Source organism: Bemisia tabaci, chromosome 8, assembly GCF_918797505.1.
Source record: "Bemisia tabaci chromosome 8, PGI_BMITA_v3".
Classification (NCBI taxonomy): domain Eukaryota; kingdom Metazoa; phylum Arthropoda; class Insecta; order Hemiptera; family Aleyrodidae; genus Bemisia; species Bemisia tabaci.
The window spans coordinates 19,387,391-19,407,301 of record NC_092800.1 but is presented as its reverse complement, the minus strand read 5'-3'; the positions used below and the strand labels follow the sequence as shown (position 1 = coordinate 19,407,301).

Here is a 19,911-nt window from a genome sequence, read left to right as displayed (position 1 = left end):
TGTTTGTTCTTTCATAATTTGTTCGTTCATTTCTTATAAATGGAAGGTCATGTCCACACAGAGATAGGTTTACGGAGCTTAACTTTCATACAAAGTTCCTTGAACTTTTTCTAGTAGTGTTGACAGGGCTTTCGGAAAAAATGTGTCCAACACGAGTAAATGCGTCTTATGCACTCCTCCTCCTCCGGCACGTTCACTTGATGGTTTTTATTGATGAATCAAAACGAATGAGAAGGAGGCGGTAAAATACAGGCTGCCCATGGGCGGCAAGTAGGTAAATCCGGCCCTGTAAGGAGCACTTCATATGAAGCATAAAGGATAATTAAGCCGTAAGTATCCCTTTTGTACGAAACTGATATTTGGCATCACTCATTGTTAATAAAATAACATAAAAAAGTAACAGTAAGTCATGCTTTTTAAGGCGAGAGACATGTCAAAAGCAATTGGCGAAAATTGAATTTTGGAGGATTTAGGTGGAATTCATTTCCCAAAATTTTTGAAAATTTGCAATTGTTGGACTGAGACTCAAAATATCTTCCTTCAGTTTAGTGATAAATACTATTCACCTCTTGGTTATCTCTGAGCCACTGCTTATATTTTTTTAAATGACGGGATCGTCCGCAAAACAATGTAATGCGGTAATGGAAATTAAGGTAAATAATGAAAAAGTTTTCTAAAAATTGCATACTGGTACATAGATTTAATTAGTAATAAAGTTCAAATAAGTTAACATAAATATATTGCACATGTAAAAATATACATAAAACTTAATTATATATAAATTTTTGGAAAAATAAATAATACTATCTAATTATCCCAGCTGAATTTGCATTTTGATTTAAAATAATTATCCTTAATTTAACTTTGGCATGGGGTTAATGTACAAAGAAGACGTCAACTAAAAAAAATGTAAGATTTATCTTTTTTAGTTGGAAGTCTGTTTGATGCAACTGTTTTTTTTTTTTAGAGGACTGACTTTGGGCTTCCTCTAGAAATGAATAGAATAAATGTTACGAGTGTGCCATAGGTAGGCCAAAAAAATCTTCCACAAAACTTTACCTTAAAATATCACTATTAGGAACTTTTGAGTTCAGAAGCTGCGTCTAAAAAAAATAAATTTTTCACAGCTCACAGAACAAATTACAACCTTGCCAAAAGCATGTTGATTTTTTTCACAGATAACTTTTTCGTGACTCTGTAGCGTCAAATATGTTGCATCAGCAGACTACTCATGTCAAAAAATTAGACAAGTTCAAAATCTACCGAAATCATTTTGATAATGAGTGTGTCCCTTTGGTGAAAATAAGGGATATTTTGGTATAAATCAAGGGTCTTACTTAAAATTGACACCACATGCAAAATTAAGAAAAAAGCACAAATCGCGCAGATACTTTCAATCTTTCTCACGTAATTTTTGATGTCATTCACTCGAATGAAAAACTCGCCTAATGAGTACTGTTATTCAGACTTTTTTTTCTTATTGTAAATTTTAATGAATTCGGGATTAGATTCAATCCATTTGAGAGGAGAAATTAACAATGCACAAATAATTACTTCTGATTATTGGGTAAAAATGATTGGCTTTAGATGAAAAAAAGGTGTGTAAAAATCAAACGCAAGCAAATCGCTGCATGAAAAGAAGGCTATTTTCCTCTTCATTTTCCGAGATGGAGCTTTCAGCCTGTTTATAATATCCGATTTCTCCTTTTAAAATATTAAAACATCTGCCAAATGTTTAGTCTCCGCATTGGAGATTGCAGGTCTCAATGGTAGGCGCTTTAATTTTACTACATTTTGCAATTATAGGTACCACGATATCTGGCTCATCCGTAAAAACACGTATGTGCATAGGGAAACTAATGGCACATATGTTGTTTCTAACATAAGCCAAAGATTGTAAACTCCTAATTGAATCGGTCAGTTACAAAAGGGCTCAAGCGCCAAAATTAAGAATTCGAGAAAAATGGCAATAACCGTTCTAATCGATCCCTTCTAAATCTCAGAGCTCTAAAATATTAAAGCGATGAATTGTTTGATCACATTATTAATTCATCTGAAATTTAAAGCGGGTTGGTATATACAGTTTCTACCGTTTATTTCGCATTTTATATACGGCGCTTAAGCCTTTTTGTCACGATCGATTCAATTTTGAAATGGAGTCCAGTTGAGACCCTACTGCGCATTCCTGATTCGACTATTGGGCTTCATTCTGCGATTAGAAACTATAATTTCTGGCTTCGAAAAAACACATACGTACAGAAGGAAACTAATGGTTCATACGTTGTTTTTATACTGAGCCAGAATGTATAGTTCCTAATTGCAAAATGTAGTCCTATTTGCCTCCAACATATTCGAAGACGGATCTTGCGTGTAATTCCGGAACCAGGAGAAAAAAGCTAATTACAGCAAGAGCCAATCCCAGCTCTGAATTCCTCGGCGTGACGTCATTACGAAATGACTCTATTTTTACGTCAGACCCAGTCGCGGCGTTTCGACCGTGTGAACCTCGCCTATTTGGCCGGGCACGAGTGGCTATTTGAACTTGTTTTTTGCGCGCTGGAATGCACGCGCCGGCTCTTACCCCGGCTTTCATCGCAGCTTTTATGACTAGTTTGAGCTTCGTGAACTTTCCACCCGTCCCGCTCAAAAACAATAGGCGTCCGTCAACGAGGCTGCTTCATTATTCCAGGAATGAAGACGACAAGTCTGATATCCGCCCTAAGCAGGAACCGCGCAATTGACAATGCAATCGTGGTGAATTTACGCGGGTTCTGTTTCGTGAGCCACCTCTCTCTTTGGGAGATCTGCATTGATGAGGCTTGTCGAACGGGGTTTGTTCTGACCAAACCGATCGTTATCTAAGCTACTTGCGACCATGAAATACGCGCTAGAGAAAAGACGCTGTGTTTTAGGATTGGAGTAAGTCAGCACGCTTGAATGTGCTTGTTTAACGGGTGTGACATCTCGAGCTCTGGTATTATGGCTATTCTCGGTCCTTCCGTTGAAATTTGCATTAATACAATTGGACCGAGTTCATTAGAAAGGAACCAACCCACATTAAGTTGAAGCTGAGAAAAAGATGTTTGAGGTTTTATTCCTGCATGCAACCAGAGAGGCTCTGGCTGCTTCAGCTTAAAAATATTTGAAGAAATTGAAGCATACGCTAAACGATCAGCAACCAATCTCTGAGCAAAGTTTTAATATGCAAGTAGTACAGTAGCCGATGGTACTAAATGATGATCTCGATTAAATGAACCTTAGACTACCGAACTCAGCGTACTGATCAGCAAATTTTCATGAGTTGGAATATGCGTAACAGATGCACTCATTTAGGGCCGAGATTTAAAAGCCAATAATCAATGATTGATCGCGAAGGGTTAGAATTGTACGTGTTTTTCTCATACAATGAACTTTAAACGATCGGTATAACTAACTGCTATGTATAGAGAGCTGCGTTGAAAATGTTCAATTGCGTGCATTCTTTGCGAAAGGAAGCTTTGAGGGATAATGAAGCGCATTGAAATCCGTTGAATCAGTTCTTGTCCACCAGTCCGCTGACTGGTGATCAATATCTAACCCTATACCTCACTGAAAGTCAAGACCGTGCTCGTATGTAAAACCTTTAAGGTCTTCATTAAAATAAATAAAAGTGCCGTAGACGTTGGAAAGTCAACGCTGACCCTATCAACGCAAGCCACCTTTGAGCTTTTGACTTGACTTTGACCACTCATCTAACCAAGATAATAAGTTTCTCCTGGTTGTCCGGTGAGTATTGGTGACTATTAATGATTATTGACTACGGAATCAGTAAGTGAAGTTCGGAGAGGCCGCAATTAAAGATTCGCGAGTGAAAGTGCACCTCAACGGCAAATGAAGAGGAGAACAGCTATCATGATCTGCTTTTGCCATCTTCGAATTTAATAATATAAAATTAGATGCTAGGCTTTGGTTATGTGTTAAATTATTATTCTTCGGACAGCTCCCTCTAGGGCTCCTGGGGTGCCTATTTTACCATTTATATTGAACAATATTCGTATAATTTCTTATTTGGATCTCATTTTGCAATAAGGAACTACTGTTTCTGCCTCATTTCAGAAACAACGTATATGCCATTGGTTTTCCTATGCAGGTACATTCTTTCATGGAAGATCCAGAGATAGTGGTTCCTTTATGCAAAATGTAAGCCATTTCATCACTCTACCGAGCGAGAAGAATCATATCAATTTCCTCCATTAAACACCGATAAACTCATCAACAAATGAAACGATGGATAATTGTTCCACCACGAGTAAATTGGACTAAATCTTGCAATAGAGAACTATTATTTCTAGCTCATTGATAAAAGCTCTTTTCTGCACAGGAAAACTAATGACACATTGTGCTGTTTCTCAAATGAGCCAGATATAGTTGTTCTTTATAGCACATTGTCATTCGTTTCATCTCCCTAATAAAACTGCTTTCCACAGATTTCCACCGAAAAATAGCTGTTGCACAGCGAGTGCACAATCGATGAAATATTTACATGCTAGCATAGAATAACAATGGAAAAAGGAAATGATACTATCGGCTAAAAATGTTGCATTTTTTTGTTTAAAAGAAAAGTATCAACATTTTCCAGAGTTGACCTACGGGATTAATCTCCTAAATCTAATGGGCAGTTTATTGCACTAACTTTCTGACTAAATAATTTTTTCTTGAAAGAAATTCTGCATGTCATATAAAAAATCTTATCCGTCCGTTTACCATAATTGATGCAGCTACATTAGATTAATGGCACTTCACTTCCTGAGAGCAAAGTTCTCTCTCAAACACTATGAGAGTAACTTCATATCTGAGAGCAGGTCATCGTCATGACCTGTACTTGGACCATAGATGGTGATTTAAAAAAAATTTCCGTTTAATTTTGCAATGGTATAAACTTTCTGGCATACTCATTCATTCAAGTGTTTCTCATTCACTTATTATCTTTTTCAAAGACATTTTCTCCAAAAATGTAGCCGGCCACGATTACTGTGAAGTTAGAAGCGAAGATTAAGAAATGGGAAAAGTTAGGCCTCGTGCTCATGATATTCTTTCTACTTGAAAAGGCAAATTCTGACGATCAGTCGTGGCTTTGTAAATCCGGAGAAAAATTTAAGAAAGCGTGATCAATCTACATCGAAAATTTGTGAAAACATACACACCAGTACCCACGTAGCATTTTCCAGGAAAAAAATTGCAACACGTTACATCAATGTACCGTTGCAATGAAGTGCGAACTTTAGTCTAAAATCCAATGATCATTTGCAACAACAAGAAGGCAATCAGCCAAAAAATAGGGAGTTGCAACTTGATACGACTTCATTGAAACATGTTGCAGTACTCTCAGTTTCTTGAGTGAGGTGGCATGATATGCCACAAGTTGCATCAATCAAAAAAAGGTATCGCAACTTACTGTTATGCTACTCGTGCATGAGCAAATAATACCAAAGGCGGTGCATGATGTATCGTCGTTTCTCGGACAAAGAAACGTAACTGCAGTTCAATGTTGCCAAATTTTCCCTCGCAAATCGAAATTTAAATCGGAGAAAATTGAAATTCAATTTCTAATTGAAAATTCCACTGATTTTTCTTTTGAGCTCATGGTAAAATAAAAAAAAAAGGTGTAAAAAAATTGCATAGGCACAATCTTGTACAAAATTTAATTGTTTCAGTCGATTTTGCAACCTTGGAATAAAGTTACGTTCCCTCGTCTAGAAAACTACGATATGCTTTCAAAAATTTCCAATGTAGAAGGAGCACTTCAGATGGCGACAACCAGGGATCTTATTTTGATTGCACCAACGAGCCCAGCCTTGACAATGCTTAGCCGTTGTTCCTCTTGAAGTACTGCTTCAGGTAATTGACATTATGCACATCCGGCTCGCTGGTAACGACGGGGTAGCGGTTGTAGTTATTGCCGTCCCAGAACGAAAACTTGGCGTTCCACTCAGAACCAACGTCTCCGGAACTTTGGGCACTCACCAGCCTCTTGTAACCGTCGTGAACGTTACCCCAGATATTGGGCTCCTCGTTGTAGGTCCAGCGGTCCACCACACTACTCGCGCTGGCGTTGAGACCCGCGGCCGTTCCATGGACCCCTTGTTCCTGCTTCTTGTGGAACGACTGCCACTGCATGTTCGTCAAGTCTGGGCTCGAGTTGTCCAGCTTCTGGCTGGTCTGACCTTCGTTCTTCGCGCTCTGTTCGTGCTTCTGGCTGTTCAGGTTGTTCAGGTCGTACCTTTGACTACCCTGGTCAGACTGCTGGTTGCTTTTGTCGTATTTCTGACTGCTATCGAAGCCTTGGTCCCTCCGGTCGGACTGCTCGAAGCTCTGGTAGCTGTAGGTCTGGGCGGACCCCTTAGCTTTGGGTTCTTCCTGCTTCTTGGAGTAAGACTGCCACTGCTGGGTCTGGTAGTTCTGGTTCACCTGGCCGTAGCCTTGACTTTGTTCTTGCTCGTCTTCGTAGGTTTGTTTGGTCTGTTCGTATTGTTTCCCCTGATTGCTTTGTTCGTATTGCTTGTTTTTGTTCTGGGTTGGAGCGGGCTTCTGGTAGGTCTGGGTGTGCTGGACGTAGTTCTGACTGGGCTGATTGTGGTTCTGACTAGATTGGTACGAGGAGGATTCGGCTGGTCGGTCGTGCGTGTTGCTGTCTTCGTTCTCGTAGGCGTTTTGGTAGGCGTTTTGGTTGTAGTTCTGGGCGTTTGAGTACGGCTTTTGGCCGTTCGCGTTTGTGTAGGAGTTTTGGTTGGGTTGATCTTTGGCTTGCCAGGAGGAGGAATGGTCCACCTGGTGGTGCCATGCGGACTCGTAGGTAGGGGCTGGTTCGCGTTTTCGGTAGTGAGCGCTGGTGTCTTCTGTATCGGTGCGCTCGCTCATGTGAGAATTGTGAGTGGCGTGCTGGAAACAAAGATAAGGATGAGGGAATGAAGTCTTTTAGCTGGTGGAGTATTAGGTTGAGGCAGATTTACATCCGTGCAAAGCAAGAAGAGCAAATGGAAAGCTTGGAGGACAAGGCGCGTAAGTGCAGTTTTTGCCATTCCGAGGAACACGTGTTTGATGTTTTAAAATTATGTGGATCCTTATGGCCGATAGGAAGTTCAAATTGACTTTTTGATGTATGAGAATTGAATTTGGAAGCAAATTTTGCGCAGAATATGCTTTAAGACTAGTTTTACTTGAAATCATTAATATCTAAATTTTTCAAAAACTGTACGTATGCGCTTTGTCCTCCAAGCTCTTTAAATAGCAAAAGGCATACAGTGAAACCAGGGTCATATCCTCTGCATGTTAAATGCACTTCAACGTGGCAAAAAGGGGGAAAAAGGTTATAAAATGCCTGAAAGTCATCAATTCAGGTTTAAAATATTGTAGTTGGACGTAAAAAGGACTTTTATCGAGATATTTTTTCCAATTGAATTAATATGAAATATAAAAATAATGATCATCACTTTATGCAACAGCTTGATATGATACAGCACGAAACGCATTGAGATCTCCGTCTTGAAGTTTTTCTCCTTAGTTTATTACAGGAATATTGTACTCTTATCCACATTCTAATATCCTTTCATAGTCGTTACTGCTGTATGAACTTGTTTCTCATCGAATTGAAAGGTTTACGTGGAAATTTTCTCACTAAAACCCTCGTTTCAATCTTGTAAATTTTCGAACTTGCTGCCAATCCTAAAAATAATGTTGCCACAGTACATTGAAAAAATCACGGCTGTGGGAACATTTTAGGTACTCCACTGTATCCCTTTTTATAGCATGCGGCGCATCATAATTACCAAGAATTGTAGATTCTTACCTGATACTCGTCACCATATCCCTCGTAACTCTGCTCAGGGCGGTGTCTGCCACTATTGGCCTTCTTCCTGGGCTTCTCCTTGGAGTGATTCTTGGGCTCCTTTCCGTAGGTTTGTCCTTGGCCATAGCCTTGGCCTTGTCCTTGTCCTTGACCATAGCTTTGGCTTTGTCCTTGACCATACCCTTGACCAAGGCCTTGTCCTTGACCATAGCTTTGGCCTTGTCCTTGGCCGTAGCCTTGAGCGTATCCTTGCGGGTGTCCTTGAGCATGTGCTGGTGCATGTCCTTGGGTGGAGGGTTGAGGGTGTGATCCCTTTTTGGGGGCCGGCTTTGGTGAGTTGAAGAAGTTACCGGTGAAGCCTAGGTGACCGTAGGTGATGGGTTTTTTGCCGAAGGGCTTGGCCTGTGCTTTCAAGATGGCGTCCACCTTCTCCGGAATAGCGTCGAATCCGTTGTTCTCTTGGTAGAGCTTGGAGTAGGAGATCGTGTCGAACGTCTCGAAGCGGTGCTCGTGTTCGAAGGGTTGCGCGTGCGCAGGCGCTGTTGACGTCACAGAGGCACTCTCGCTTGTTTCCGGTGTGGACCTGTAAGAAAACGTGGGTGCGTGAAACATACTGCCGTACTGAGGAAAAACGCAACATGTGCTTTTAGTTGTTGACATATTGAGGAAAAATTGTGCTCACAGGAGCTTTTTCCGTCTGTGTTTAGATTTTTAGCTTTGTGTTGATTTTTAACGCACGTTGGCTAAACAAATCCAACTTACTGTTGACATATTCCTTTCGGTAAAAGTCAAATTTACCGGGAAAATTTCGAATATTTTTTTCCGAAGTTTTCTGACAATTTTGTTCGTCATTCCATCTAAGTATCTGAACATTTCAATAAAAAATATGCATAACTTTCCTCAGATATACATGTTTTATCCGGTTAAATTTGGCAACCCTCGAGTTTTTCACACGGCGTTTTCCTTCAGCAAGGCAGAAAAGTTATCAAGTAATAGAGGTATGCAATTTGCACGCTTAAGTAGCGATGATTGCGCTGAGAGTTGCAATTGCATCGCCAAATCAATGCAGTTTTATCGAAATTCGTAAATTGAACCACACATTTTTTTCTCCTTTTGTCCTCCGATTTCCTTAGAAAATTGAATGCGAAATCTGTAAATTTCATGTACATATTCAATCACAGAATAATCATAGCCTATCGATTTATTGCTTTAAGTAATAATTAATTCGATTTGTTTTCTCACCTGGATGGTTGTTGCCTCGGCGGACGGTTATTGAAGCCCTGCCGTGTGTTGGGCCTGGAGTTAGGGCGGGAGGGGTATCCATATCTGGGCGGCGCGTTGCGCGGGGGCCCGTTATTGTTAACGCCAGCGTTAGGGGGCGGAACGTTACGTTTTTGGGGTGGGCGGAAGCCACCACTACGCCGCTTGTGGCCCTCGTTACGGGCGGGGCCCACCGGCCTGAGGTATATCTGCAGCGGGAGCTGGATCCCGTGTTTGTTGTGAGCGTACGGGGACGGCGGGCTCCGGGCGTTGGGGCCCCGCCCGGGTGGGCCCCCGACTGCGAAGCTCGGCGCTATCCCTGGGGCCGGCCCCGGGCCCAGCTCGTCCGTCTGTCCCTCGGTATTGTCGTTAATCGATTCCTCGCGGAATGATGCTGGTGTTGGCTGCACTTTCAGGGAACTTGAGATCACAACCAAGTTCAGGAAAACCTGCAACAGAGACGATCAGAAATATTAGGCTGGGTGTATTTGCCAACATCAGAAGATTATAAATGTATCGCATTTAGCACAAAGGAACCAGCAATTACAGTGTTTTCAAAATCGTCCGACTTCTTTTTTTCTTTTAAAAATACTAAATAGATGTACAGTATTAAAATTTAAACAATTATTTTCCTTTAAAATTGAAAATGTGTTGGTGAAAAGCAAAAACTATTTGCTACTCTGGGAGACTATGTAGACAATGGGCCTGTTGCAAACTTTTGCTAGAGCAAAACTAAGAGTTGTTTCCTACAGATAATGCCTCAAAAATCACGATGAGCGCATCGGCAAAGTCTGAAATGCACTAATAACTTCACAATCTGCGTAAGAAATTTGCGGTTTTTTGAGCTTCCCGCTTCGAAAACGATACTACGGTACAGGTGAACATTTTGTTAGAGGAGTCGTTCCATTGGCGACAATACTCATCATGGCCGACGCCAGTCCGCCAAAACACGTGTGATGGGACGAGATAACACTTGAACAGGATTAAACCATATAACAATCGGCGTGTTTACGTTCATATTTTCCTCGCCCGCCTTAATTGACCTTGAACTCTCCTCGAATTACGCGAGGAACTGCGCAAGCGTCGGCCATGATGAATATTGCCGACGATGGAGCGACTCCTCTAACAAAATGTTCACCTGTGCAGTAGTATCGTTTTTGAAGCGGGAAGCTCAAAATAACGCAAATTTCTTACGCAGATTGTGAAGTTATGAGTGCATTTCAGACTTTGCCAATGCGCTCATCGTGATTTTTGAGGCATTATCTATAGGAAACAACTCTTCATTCTGCTCTAGCAAAAGTTTGCAACAGGCCCATTATGAAGAAGCAACATTTTAACGGCACTGTAATCACGCTGGTTCTTTTTTGCTAAATGCGATCCACATATGAACACAACACACAGTGAATCGAGTCAATCGGATAGGTTGGACTTAAAACTTTTGACTAAAACTGCGAATTTTGATGTTTATTTCGTCACATTTTAAATTTTGAGGGGTGCCTTTAAAAGAAAATTTCACGATAATTTTCTTGCATATTTTGTGGAGGTAATAATTCTGACCTATGAACATTAGGTTTGCTGGAAGATGCATACAAAAACTGCACAATTTAGTAACATAATGTGAGAGAGACCTTTAGTTTACCACATAAAATTCCACGTACCGATTCCAGCATACCGTGAATATCTGTAATAGTGTCAGTGAGGTTTGGAAAGAAGTATGTCAATGGTACAACCAGAGAAACACCCCGTGCTTAATCTCTCTGCTCAACAAAAAAAAAAAAAACACCCCATATTTCTGGATAAAATTTGCCCAGAATTTGTTCAGGAAAAGAAAAAAAAATCCCCGAAATTTTTGTGAAATACAAACGCAACGTTTCTAAATTTAACCGCAAACAGTTTAAAACGAGTGGCTAGAACTATGCAACGTCGTAAACTGAGATAGTATGAATCTCAATCCGCCATCAACATTTAGAGAAATACTAAATTGCGCGAAAGTGAAAGAACATTACTGAACTTACAGTCCGTTAACCGTTTTTCTTGCCCCCTATCTCTCACGCGAAAAGGTCTTTGTGATCAAAAGATATGACTAAATTTTAAGATGATCTATGTGCAAGTCTTCATGTGCTTAATAATGACGTAAAAAATAATTTATGTCCTCTCTCCAACTCTTTTGACTTAATGACAAAATCACGGCGACCTTTCTGACGTTGCGTTTAAGTCTCCGAGCATAAACACGTTACCATCATGTCTTTTACGACATGATTGCAGTTTAACGATTATTTTTACAAGGTCAAGGTCACCTAGAGACGTGAAATATCATGTTGGTACTTAAAATGAGCTTACTCCACATAGATTGTTATGTTTGCCGTGTTAACTTTTGTTCGAAATCTCACGCGCGTGTGAAAGTAGCCGTGAATGCACTTCGCTGCACCGCGAGGAACTAATGAAGCTTTTAATAAGCGTGCGCCGAGAGGGGCCCCATGCAAAGAAGCCGTGTACCTGGATCAATCAGTCAATCTGGGAAGACGACGGATCAGAAAGAGAAACATTGGGAATACTGCCGTGCAAAGGAAAAAAGCCCGTATGAGCATTCCAGAGTTGCCAAATCTCCTCCAATAAAAGGTTTACTTCTAAGTGCGAAGTCTTAAATATTTTTTCTCAAAATTTACAGATAATTCAGATCTGATTCCGAATGAAATTAGCTGAGAAATTGGAGGAAAAATATTCTCAGATTTACTGAAAATTCGTAGTTAATCGAATGAAATTTGGCAACGTCTGAAGGCTCATACGACGTTTTTCCTTGGCACGGCAAAATATGATGGATCGGTACAAGAAAGAGCAGTGAGAGATACTCAGGCACGCGATAACCCCAGGACCCGAAGCCCCGCCCTCTCATGGGTGCTTGAACACGTATCGAATCAGTCATGACTAAAGATGACAAGCGTTTTCTTTTTCCCTACAGATATGAATCGTGGGTGATCATACGCATCAGTCAAGCTTAAAGCAATTGAAATCGGAATCCTGCGATCAAAGCTTTGATCAACATTACAAGTGTACTTAACCTAGATCAAAAAATTCATTTGGCCAGTATACAAGGTACAAACTCAAGCATTCTGATACGTGTTTCTTCACAAAAAATTCACGCAAAACACGACTCGCTCAAAGAAATTTACTGGCTCTATCTCCAAACTAAGATATTAAATGGACGTATTTCTATCAAACGGAACTATGTGCATGAAGACATGAGCCCTGAGACCCATAAGAGTATGTGCGTAACAGGGCTCACGTCATAATGCACATAGTTCCATTTGGCAGAAATACGTCCAAATGTTCCTTGACGCGTAAATTTAAACGTCCTCCGCATGAATCAAACAAACGTCTGCGTGAGTCAAAGCGAGCTGTAACGTTTCTGCGGAGTAAAAGTATAACAACCTTAATTTCGGTGCTTTGTCTCATCTGCTGCACGTTCTTACAACTTTGATGAAAACAAGGCAAGGAAGGAAAGTTTCGTGATTTAGAAGCGCCAAAAAAGTTTTAGTGCGCGGTTTGATTCAAGTATAGACTATATTGTTTTCCTTGTGAGCGAAAAATTCAAATCTCCCATAATCAGTGTGAAAGAAAAAATGATTAATATCTCAGATATCAGTTGATTTCAGTAATGTTCCTCTCAAAAGTAGTGTTCCACGTGAAATTTTGGTTAAAAAGCATGCTTCAGATTGCTGAAATTTGCATACCGTGTTTACGGGTCAATTGGATGACCTGAACGCTCGGTGAGCTCTCACAAATGAATGAATACTCTTTGTGACAAAAAATATGACTACATTTTAAGAAGATCTCTGTGCAAGTCTCCATACTTCCAGAAATCACTTGGAGAAGAAGTTACATCTTTCTCCGACTCTTTAGACTAATTGTAAGTGGAAAACTTACGGTAACCTTCCTATCGTTGCGTTGAAGTCTCCAAATATTACCATTAACAGCATGTATACTTTACAAGATTAGCAAAATTTAAAGATTGTATCTGCAAGGTTTAACGTCACTTAGAGACTCTTAAAAATGACGGGAAGAAGAAGTTTTGGTACGCTGTAGGCTGCAGCCATAAAAATGTCGCTACAAAATTATGGAAAAATACTCTTGTGATCGTCAAAAATTAAGGAATTGTTCAATTTATAAACCGATTGTATCCTCGTGTTCATTTTACTCAGTGGTTTCCGCACTTAAACACGCTATTCATCAAGTTTAAGACACCTGTAAATTCTCCATAGTTAGAAATTATACTCGGAAGATAATTGCACGTGAAATTTGCAAAATCTTTCTTACCGCTCTCAATAGTGCGGAGCACAAAGTAAGAAAAATTTGTAAATTTTACGCGCAGAAGAGTGAAAGTGATCCCTGTTATAAATTCATAGCAGTTGTAAGCAATTCATTTGTTCGATGTCCCCTCGGCAAGACTAGTTTATTCTCTTTTAAAATATTGATACATGCACGGGGAGCCGATTCTCAGAATTTCAGCGTCGATGTAAATCAATTACCACAAATCCGAACGACATCCACCAGAACGTTTGAATTTATTTGGCTTGCTCCCGTTTTTCATGTGGACACGCTTCGTCGCCCTCTGGCATAAGGACGTATCTCACTTTAAACGTGAGCCCTGTTCTTCGTATACCTTAATGTTTTTCGGGGCTCAACGAAGAAACAACTTATGCGCGGAAAACGGGACTGGTCAGCGCGAGCGACCCGCGAAACAATTAATCCATGCTTCGAAATCGATCAGTCAGAATAAACGATGCCATTAATAATGGGGCGTCACCCAGGGCGTCTAATGAAGCTATTTACTTCATGCATAATTCATTCCGCTTCTGTCAGAAGTCCGCGAGAGCCAATGAAGTTACTAGCACATCTCCGGGCGCGCGTCGCACAGTGGACCGAGTCAATCAGAAAGGTGGAACATGATATTTTTTACTAAAACTGCAAATTTTGATGTTTATTTCGGCACATTTTACATTTATAGGGGTGTTCTTAAGGAAAATTTAACGAGAAAACGCATGGAGCAACTTTCAAAATCTCAAAATTTCGTGTAAATGGTGTTCTAAGCTTTTAAAGTTTCCAAATTTTGTCCGACCTCTCCTGTTGACTCGCTCCACTGTGCGTTGCATTCTGTCCACCAGTGAGTAAACCCTCGTCTCGTAGTGCGTAAAAATGACGGATGTGTGCTCTGTTTCCAATAGCGCGTTTGTCATTCTTTAAGTGTGTGATTTTAAATTATTTTTTTTTATGACAGATCCTGATTTATGCTCGTAGACTATGAGGGTATTACGAGACCTACATTTCATATTTTAACAACTTAAAATGTTCATAAGACTCACAGATTTCTCGAAATGAAATTGGAAAGTTCAAAGGACGTTAAATCCGTCAAAGGACTCATTTGGACGTTAAATGGGTCACTAAACCATGAACAATTTTTGACTATATTGTTCGAAAGGTTGACTGCATTGTTGACACGTAGACCACAACGCGCACTTTAAAAATGCGAAAAAGCAACTCAAAAATCGAGAATAAAGCAGTTCAAAAAGCGCAACTTTTCCGCAATTTTAAGACGTCAAGGTTTCGCGCCGAACCAAAATGATGTCATCCAGCACCAACCACAAGCGAGCACAGGTTTGTAAGACTTTCATCAGAAGTCTTTCTACTCCTCCTACATGAAAACAATAGGAAAGTCGAGTCTACATCTTCAGAAAAGAATCGAATCTTATTCATGTTACTTGGAGTAAACAAGCAATATTCCCACATTTTAAAACGTTTTATTTCAACAAACATCAGTGAAAAATGAGAGACGATTTAGCTATTTGACTCCCGTGGTCCATTACTTCAATCATTTTCCCGCCATGTTGGGGTGTTTGAAATTCCTTTGAGTCTTTAGACTTTTTAAACTCAGGCTTGTCTGGGATTTTGGCTCCAAAAATATACAATATATCACGACGTAATCTATTCTCCTGATACATCAGAATATTAAAATGAACGAAAAGTTTAGGGACCCGTTTAAAAGAATATGTGTCAAATATCTGCTCTCATTGAAGAAAAAATTTAGAAAAAAAGTTTTATTTAGTGGAAAAAGGAGTAAGTTCCTAGCCACTTCTTCCATCAGCACAGGGTGCTTTCACCCTATGAAAACCATGAGCAATGGCTCAAACTAAGATTTTTAATTTTGTCATCGAACACGCATGCTACTTGACTTTTCATAATACTTCAAAAAATTGCAACCCTGAGCGGTTTTATCGGTGAACGGGCGCGCGCATTCACCAAATCGTTTTTAAAAAAAATGTATTTCTCGCCCGATTTCTCTGACCACTCTCATGAGATTGTGCTCTCATTACAGATGCAGAAGCCGGCAGGAATTTCTAGAAGGGATCGGATCTGTAATGAACAAGTGCGTCAGATCATGGAAGTCGAAAATGACAACGTATTCGACGTTTATAATGAAAAAATCTAGTTTTTTTCCGTTCTTTAGACTGTCAAAATTTGATATTTGGCGGTTACGCCCTCTCTCAGACAAGCCGTTCCACGCAAGGATACCTACTTTAAGCAAGCTCATCTCCAAACATACGAAGCCAGTCGGATCTTGACTACCTTTGCAGGCCTCAGGCACCGACTCGCAACTCCGAAGAAGATGCACTTTGCATTATTTTTCGCCGCTCTGCTCTCGAGTTCTCGACCCACCGGAGGGTTTCCATATCCGTCGACATCTGCGACTGTGACGGGGCCAGAGAAAACCCCGCGCATGCGCATTGTCCAATAACCGCATTCGGAAATGCCCGCCAATTAGCGACGCTCCAACGCGCACACGCCACGCGTCACGCGCCGCCCATAATTGAACAGTCTCCCTCTCCTTCAACGCCGACTTTCGATCCGCACAAAGCACGCCAAAACTCAAACTTCCAGCCGTCGTCGGTATCCCAAGTTCTTTGAGACTGTCCGTTCCTTCTCAGGCACCTCCGGTTATGGAGCTGAACCGCCCAGGGATGTGCGGAGGTATCCATCGCACACTTCACGGTCTCAAATCGACGCAACACATTGCACATTATAAATTGCACATGGTTGTTGTGCCAAACTGTGCACTCTGACTGCACTGACAAAAAAAAACCTCCGACCGTGTAAGCTGTACTGAGGGCAGGGCCGGGTTTACCTACTTGCCGCCCATGGGCCGCCTGTGTTTTGCCGCCCCCTTCTCATTCGTTTTGAAACATCAATAAAAATACCATCAAGTGAACGTGCCGGAGGGGGAGGAGTGCCTAAGACGCGTTTACTCGTGTTGGACACATTATTTCCGAAAGCCCTGTCAACACTACTAGAAAAAGTTCACGGAACTTTGTATGAAAGTTAAGCTCCGTAAACCTATCTCTGGGTGGACATGGCCTTCCTTTTATAAGAAATGAACGAACAAATTATGAAAGAACAAACATAAATTTGGTTTAATAATTTTAACTTCCTCCGCCGCGCCGCGCTGATCGCACTGTGTTTTACGCAGTGCTTGTAGTATTCACGCAATCTTGTAGGCACTATGCGATTCACGCCGACCGCATTGTGTTTGACGCAATGCGTGAAGTATTCATGCAGTCTTGTAGGCGCTCATAGGTGTCACATGCCGACCGCCGCGCCGAAGCCTTCTTCTTTCCATCTCAAGTCCTCATCATCATTGCTCTTAGCGCTGCGGTACTCCAGGCAAAATTGCGTGTTTGGTTGCTCTCTTAACTCGACTTATTGAAGATGCTGTCTCTTGTAGGTATCACCGAAAGACGACACAATTATAAATTACTATACTCTCAAGAAATGAGAGATTTGTCGCCTTTTTTTCGTTCGTAATTTTTTTCTGAATCAAATTTCTTTCTAATATGCCTACATTTTAAAAAAAATGGAAAGTTTGCCGCCAGTTTACACAAAACGTATGTACCATTACTTTCTCTATAGATATATATTTTTTATTTACGGATGAGCCAGAAACTGTAGTTACAAATTGCAAAATGCAGTCAATACAAACCACCTGTTTTAACCAATAGGATCGCTCCATGTCCCCAATGTCTTATTTGTCCACAACTTTGTCCATCAATTCCAATAATCAGCTGGCTGCTGTCTTCAAATTTTCAAATCGTCGAAGAAAGAGCGCGAGGTGCCCTCGGTATTCGAGCCTCGCAGCGGCCAAGCGGCTGGCCCCCTTGCATTGGCGGTTTCCCATCATTTCCTTTCTACCATCGCTAGAGAGGTGACCTAACCTATAATCGGGGCACTACGCACAGCGCGGCCGCGGCACGCATGTGACAGGGAGCACACTCTTCTCGCGGCACCCGTAATGAAATTAAAAGTGAGCCGTATTTTGAGAGAAAGCAATAAATTACGCGTAATTACGAGGGGTGACGGGGGCCGAGGAGGGGGAGGGTCAAGTTCCCGGCCCCCGGAGATGGGGAGGGGAGCCGGGCACGCGTAATCTCGCTAATCACACGGATGATGCTGAGAACGCACTTGTTTCCCAACGTAGCCGGCTTCACCAGGAGTTTTATCCCAAGCCACTGCGGGCGTATTGGAATGGCGAGGCAAAACGATACACAAGATGACTGAGGCAATCCAATTTGTCAAAACGTGTGGTTACACTGAAAAAAAAAATCTCGGTGTATTTACTAACAAAAGGGTAAAATTACCAAGAATTCAGGGTTCTATTTGATCCCAGTTTTTTCTTGGTAAAATTACCATTTATGGAATTGATGATTTCACCGCGAATTCTTGGATTATTGAACTTTCTCGGTAATTTTACTAGACCTTGGTAGTAACGCCAATATTTTTTATCGACTGTGGTAGAATTACCGAGATAAAATGGCAAAGTTACCGGGAATTGATTACCAATAAAAGTGGTATTCTTACCTGAAAAAAAAAAAAAACAGTAAAAATACCGGTTTTTAGGTAAGCTTACCAGTCTGTCTTGGTAAAATTAGCAATAATTGGTAAAAAAAAGTGAGATGGTAAAAGTACCAACGGACCTTAGTAAAAACGCCGAGAATTTTTTTTCAGTGCGTATTAGAATGGATAGGTATAACGATACACAATATGACTGAAGCAATCCAATTGATCAAAACGTGTGCTTAGTATCCACACGTCCTCTCCATAGAAAAAATAAAATGCTTTTGGGAATCAACGCTTAAAGCCGTAGGATGACTGATGATCAGAGAGTTTAGCAATAGGCGAATTTTTTCCACAACACTATGAGGATCTCTTAAATTCCATTGGCGGCGGATGCGCTAGAGGTTGAGAGGAGGGCTAAAAGTTGGATTTATGAGGGAAGGTCGGAGTGCCCCCCCTCCCTGACTAAAAGGGGTAGTCTTCCTGCAAAAAATGTTTGAAAATTAGGTACCCCTAGAACGCAATTTGATTTGGTTTTATGATAAAGTTTTATGATAATCTTTTTCTGCTATCAATTTTGGGGTACCGGTGGGGGGAAGAAATTGTCACCTTCCGGCCAAAGTATCACAAGCGCCAAGCGACGTTTAAAAATGTCCGCTGCCGTTTTATTTTATTACGGAGAAATTGTTGGTTGAATCTTGTTTGAAAATTGCACTGAATTTTATCGGCAGCACAAAGGAAATTCAGTGAAATTTTTGGACAGCGCCTTTTAACAATTTCTCTGCAAAACAAATAAAATGGCGGCGGAAATTTTAAACGTCGCATGGCGCTTGTAATATTTTGGCCGGAAAGTGACGATCTCGTTATCATCCTTGGATTCTAAGGAAAAGGGGAGGCGTCTCCGCGAAAATCCTTAAAAACTTGGGGGGGGGGGGCAGTAATGCCTCCTTCCCCCGTACACGTTCTGCGCCACCAAATTTCATTAACAACCCTTGTGATGATTTCGCTAGAAAGTACAATTTGACAGGGACTCCGAAAAAGTGCGATGAAATCACACATTTCTGCTTGCAGCAGACTTCCGGTTGAGTTTGAAAATCCTTTAATCGATTCAGACCGTATTAAAACACCTCCAGTACTCACACCCACCCACTCAAACATCGCATATACAAGTACGATTTAGCTGAATGGCTAATTGATTTAAACTCGATCGCAGTCAATGTAGGAGTAACACGCGCACATTCACTCACACGGGCAAGTAAAGACGAAGACGGCGCAATAAAACACATGGAACCAATGCAATGCATGGGAAACGAAAGTAATTCAATTCAGTTTATCGGAAAGGATCTGAGAAAACCGTTTCGCAGTTTAATTGAGGATCTAATGGAAAATGACAATTAACTCCCGCAACCAGTGGGATTCACGACTTGATCCGGATCCGTGCATGTTGCCACAGTGCCGGAACATATTAAATGGGTGGCATTAACGAGACTGCCGTGCTAAGGAAGAACGCCGTATGAGCCTTTAGGCGTTGCCAAATTTCCCCCGGCAAATCACTAATTTTCGGAAAAATTGTTTAGTATTTGTCCACCAATTTCCCAGATAATTTTGTTTGTAATTTGATCTTAAACGTCCGAAAATTTCAAGGAGAAATATACATGATTTTCCTTAAAAATAAACATTTTATTGAAGGAAATTTGGCAACTCTTGAATGTTCATACGGCGTTTTTCTTTAGCACGGCAGTAGAGTACCTGTATAATTCGGGAGAGTATTGCCATCGCAATCCTTTTACCGCAGAAAAAGTGTGCCGCTCTCTGATTGATCGGCTATCATGGAGCCCCAAAATTTGACCAATGTAAACAAATCCCAGCCCCTTCGCTCCTAGTTCGGCCCGATGTAAACAAACAAGATGGCGAAAAAGTTCTAGAAAGTTCTAGACGTAATTTTG

General features: G+C 41.0%; 1 protein-coding gene across 1 annotated transcript; it reads right to left on the bottom strand.

The window, feature by feature from the left end:
• Nucleotides 1-680: 680 nt before the first annotated feature.
• LOC109044464 (uncharacterized) lies at nucleotides 681-10,755 on the bottom strand. Its single transcript, XM_072303558.1, has 4 exons — nucleotides 10,744-10,755; nucleotides 9,068-9,534; nucleotides 7,826-8,408; nucleotides 681-6,918 (listed from the first exon to the last, which is right to left on the bottom strand). Exons 1-4 carry the CDS (start codon nucleotides 10,753-10,755, stop codon nucleotides 5,845-5,847), a joined length of 2,136 nt encoding a protein of 711 aa, XP_072159659.1. The 3' UTR covers nucleotides 681-5,844.
• Nucleotides 10,756-19,911: the final 9,156 nt, after the last annotated feature.

Coding starts and splice junctions, on each gene's coding strand:
- LOC109044464 (XM_072303558.1), bottom strand. Junction 8,409..9,067: donor CCGAGGCAACAACCATCCAG/GTGAGAAAACAA, acceptor GTTTTCTTACAG/GTCCACACCGGAAACAAGCG. Junction 6,919..7,825: donor GATATGGTGACGAGTATCAG/GTAAGAATCTAC, acceptor CTTTGTTTCCAG/CACGCCACTCACAATTCTCA.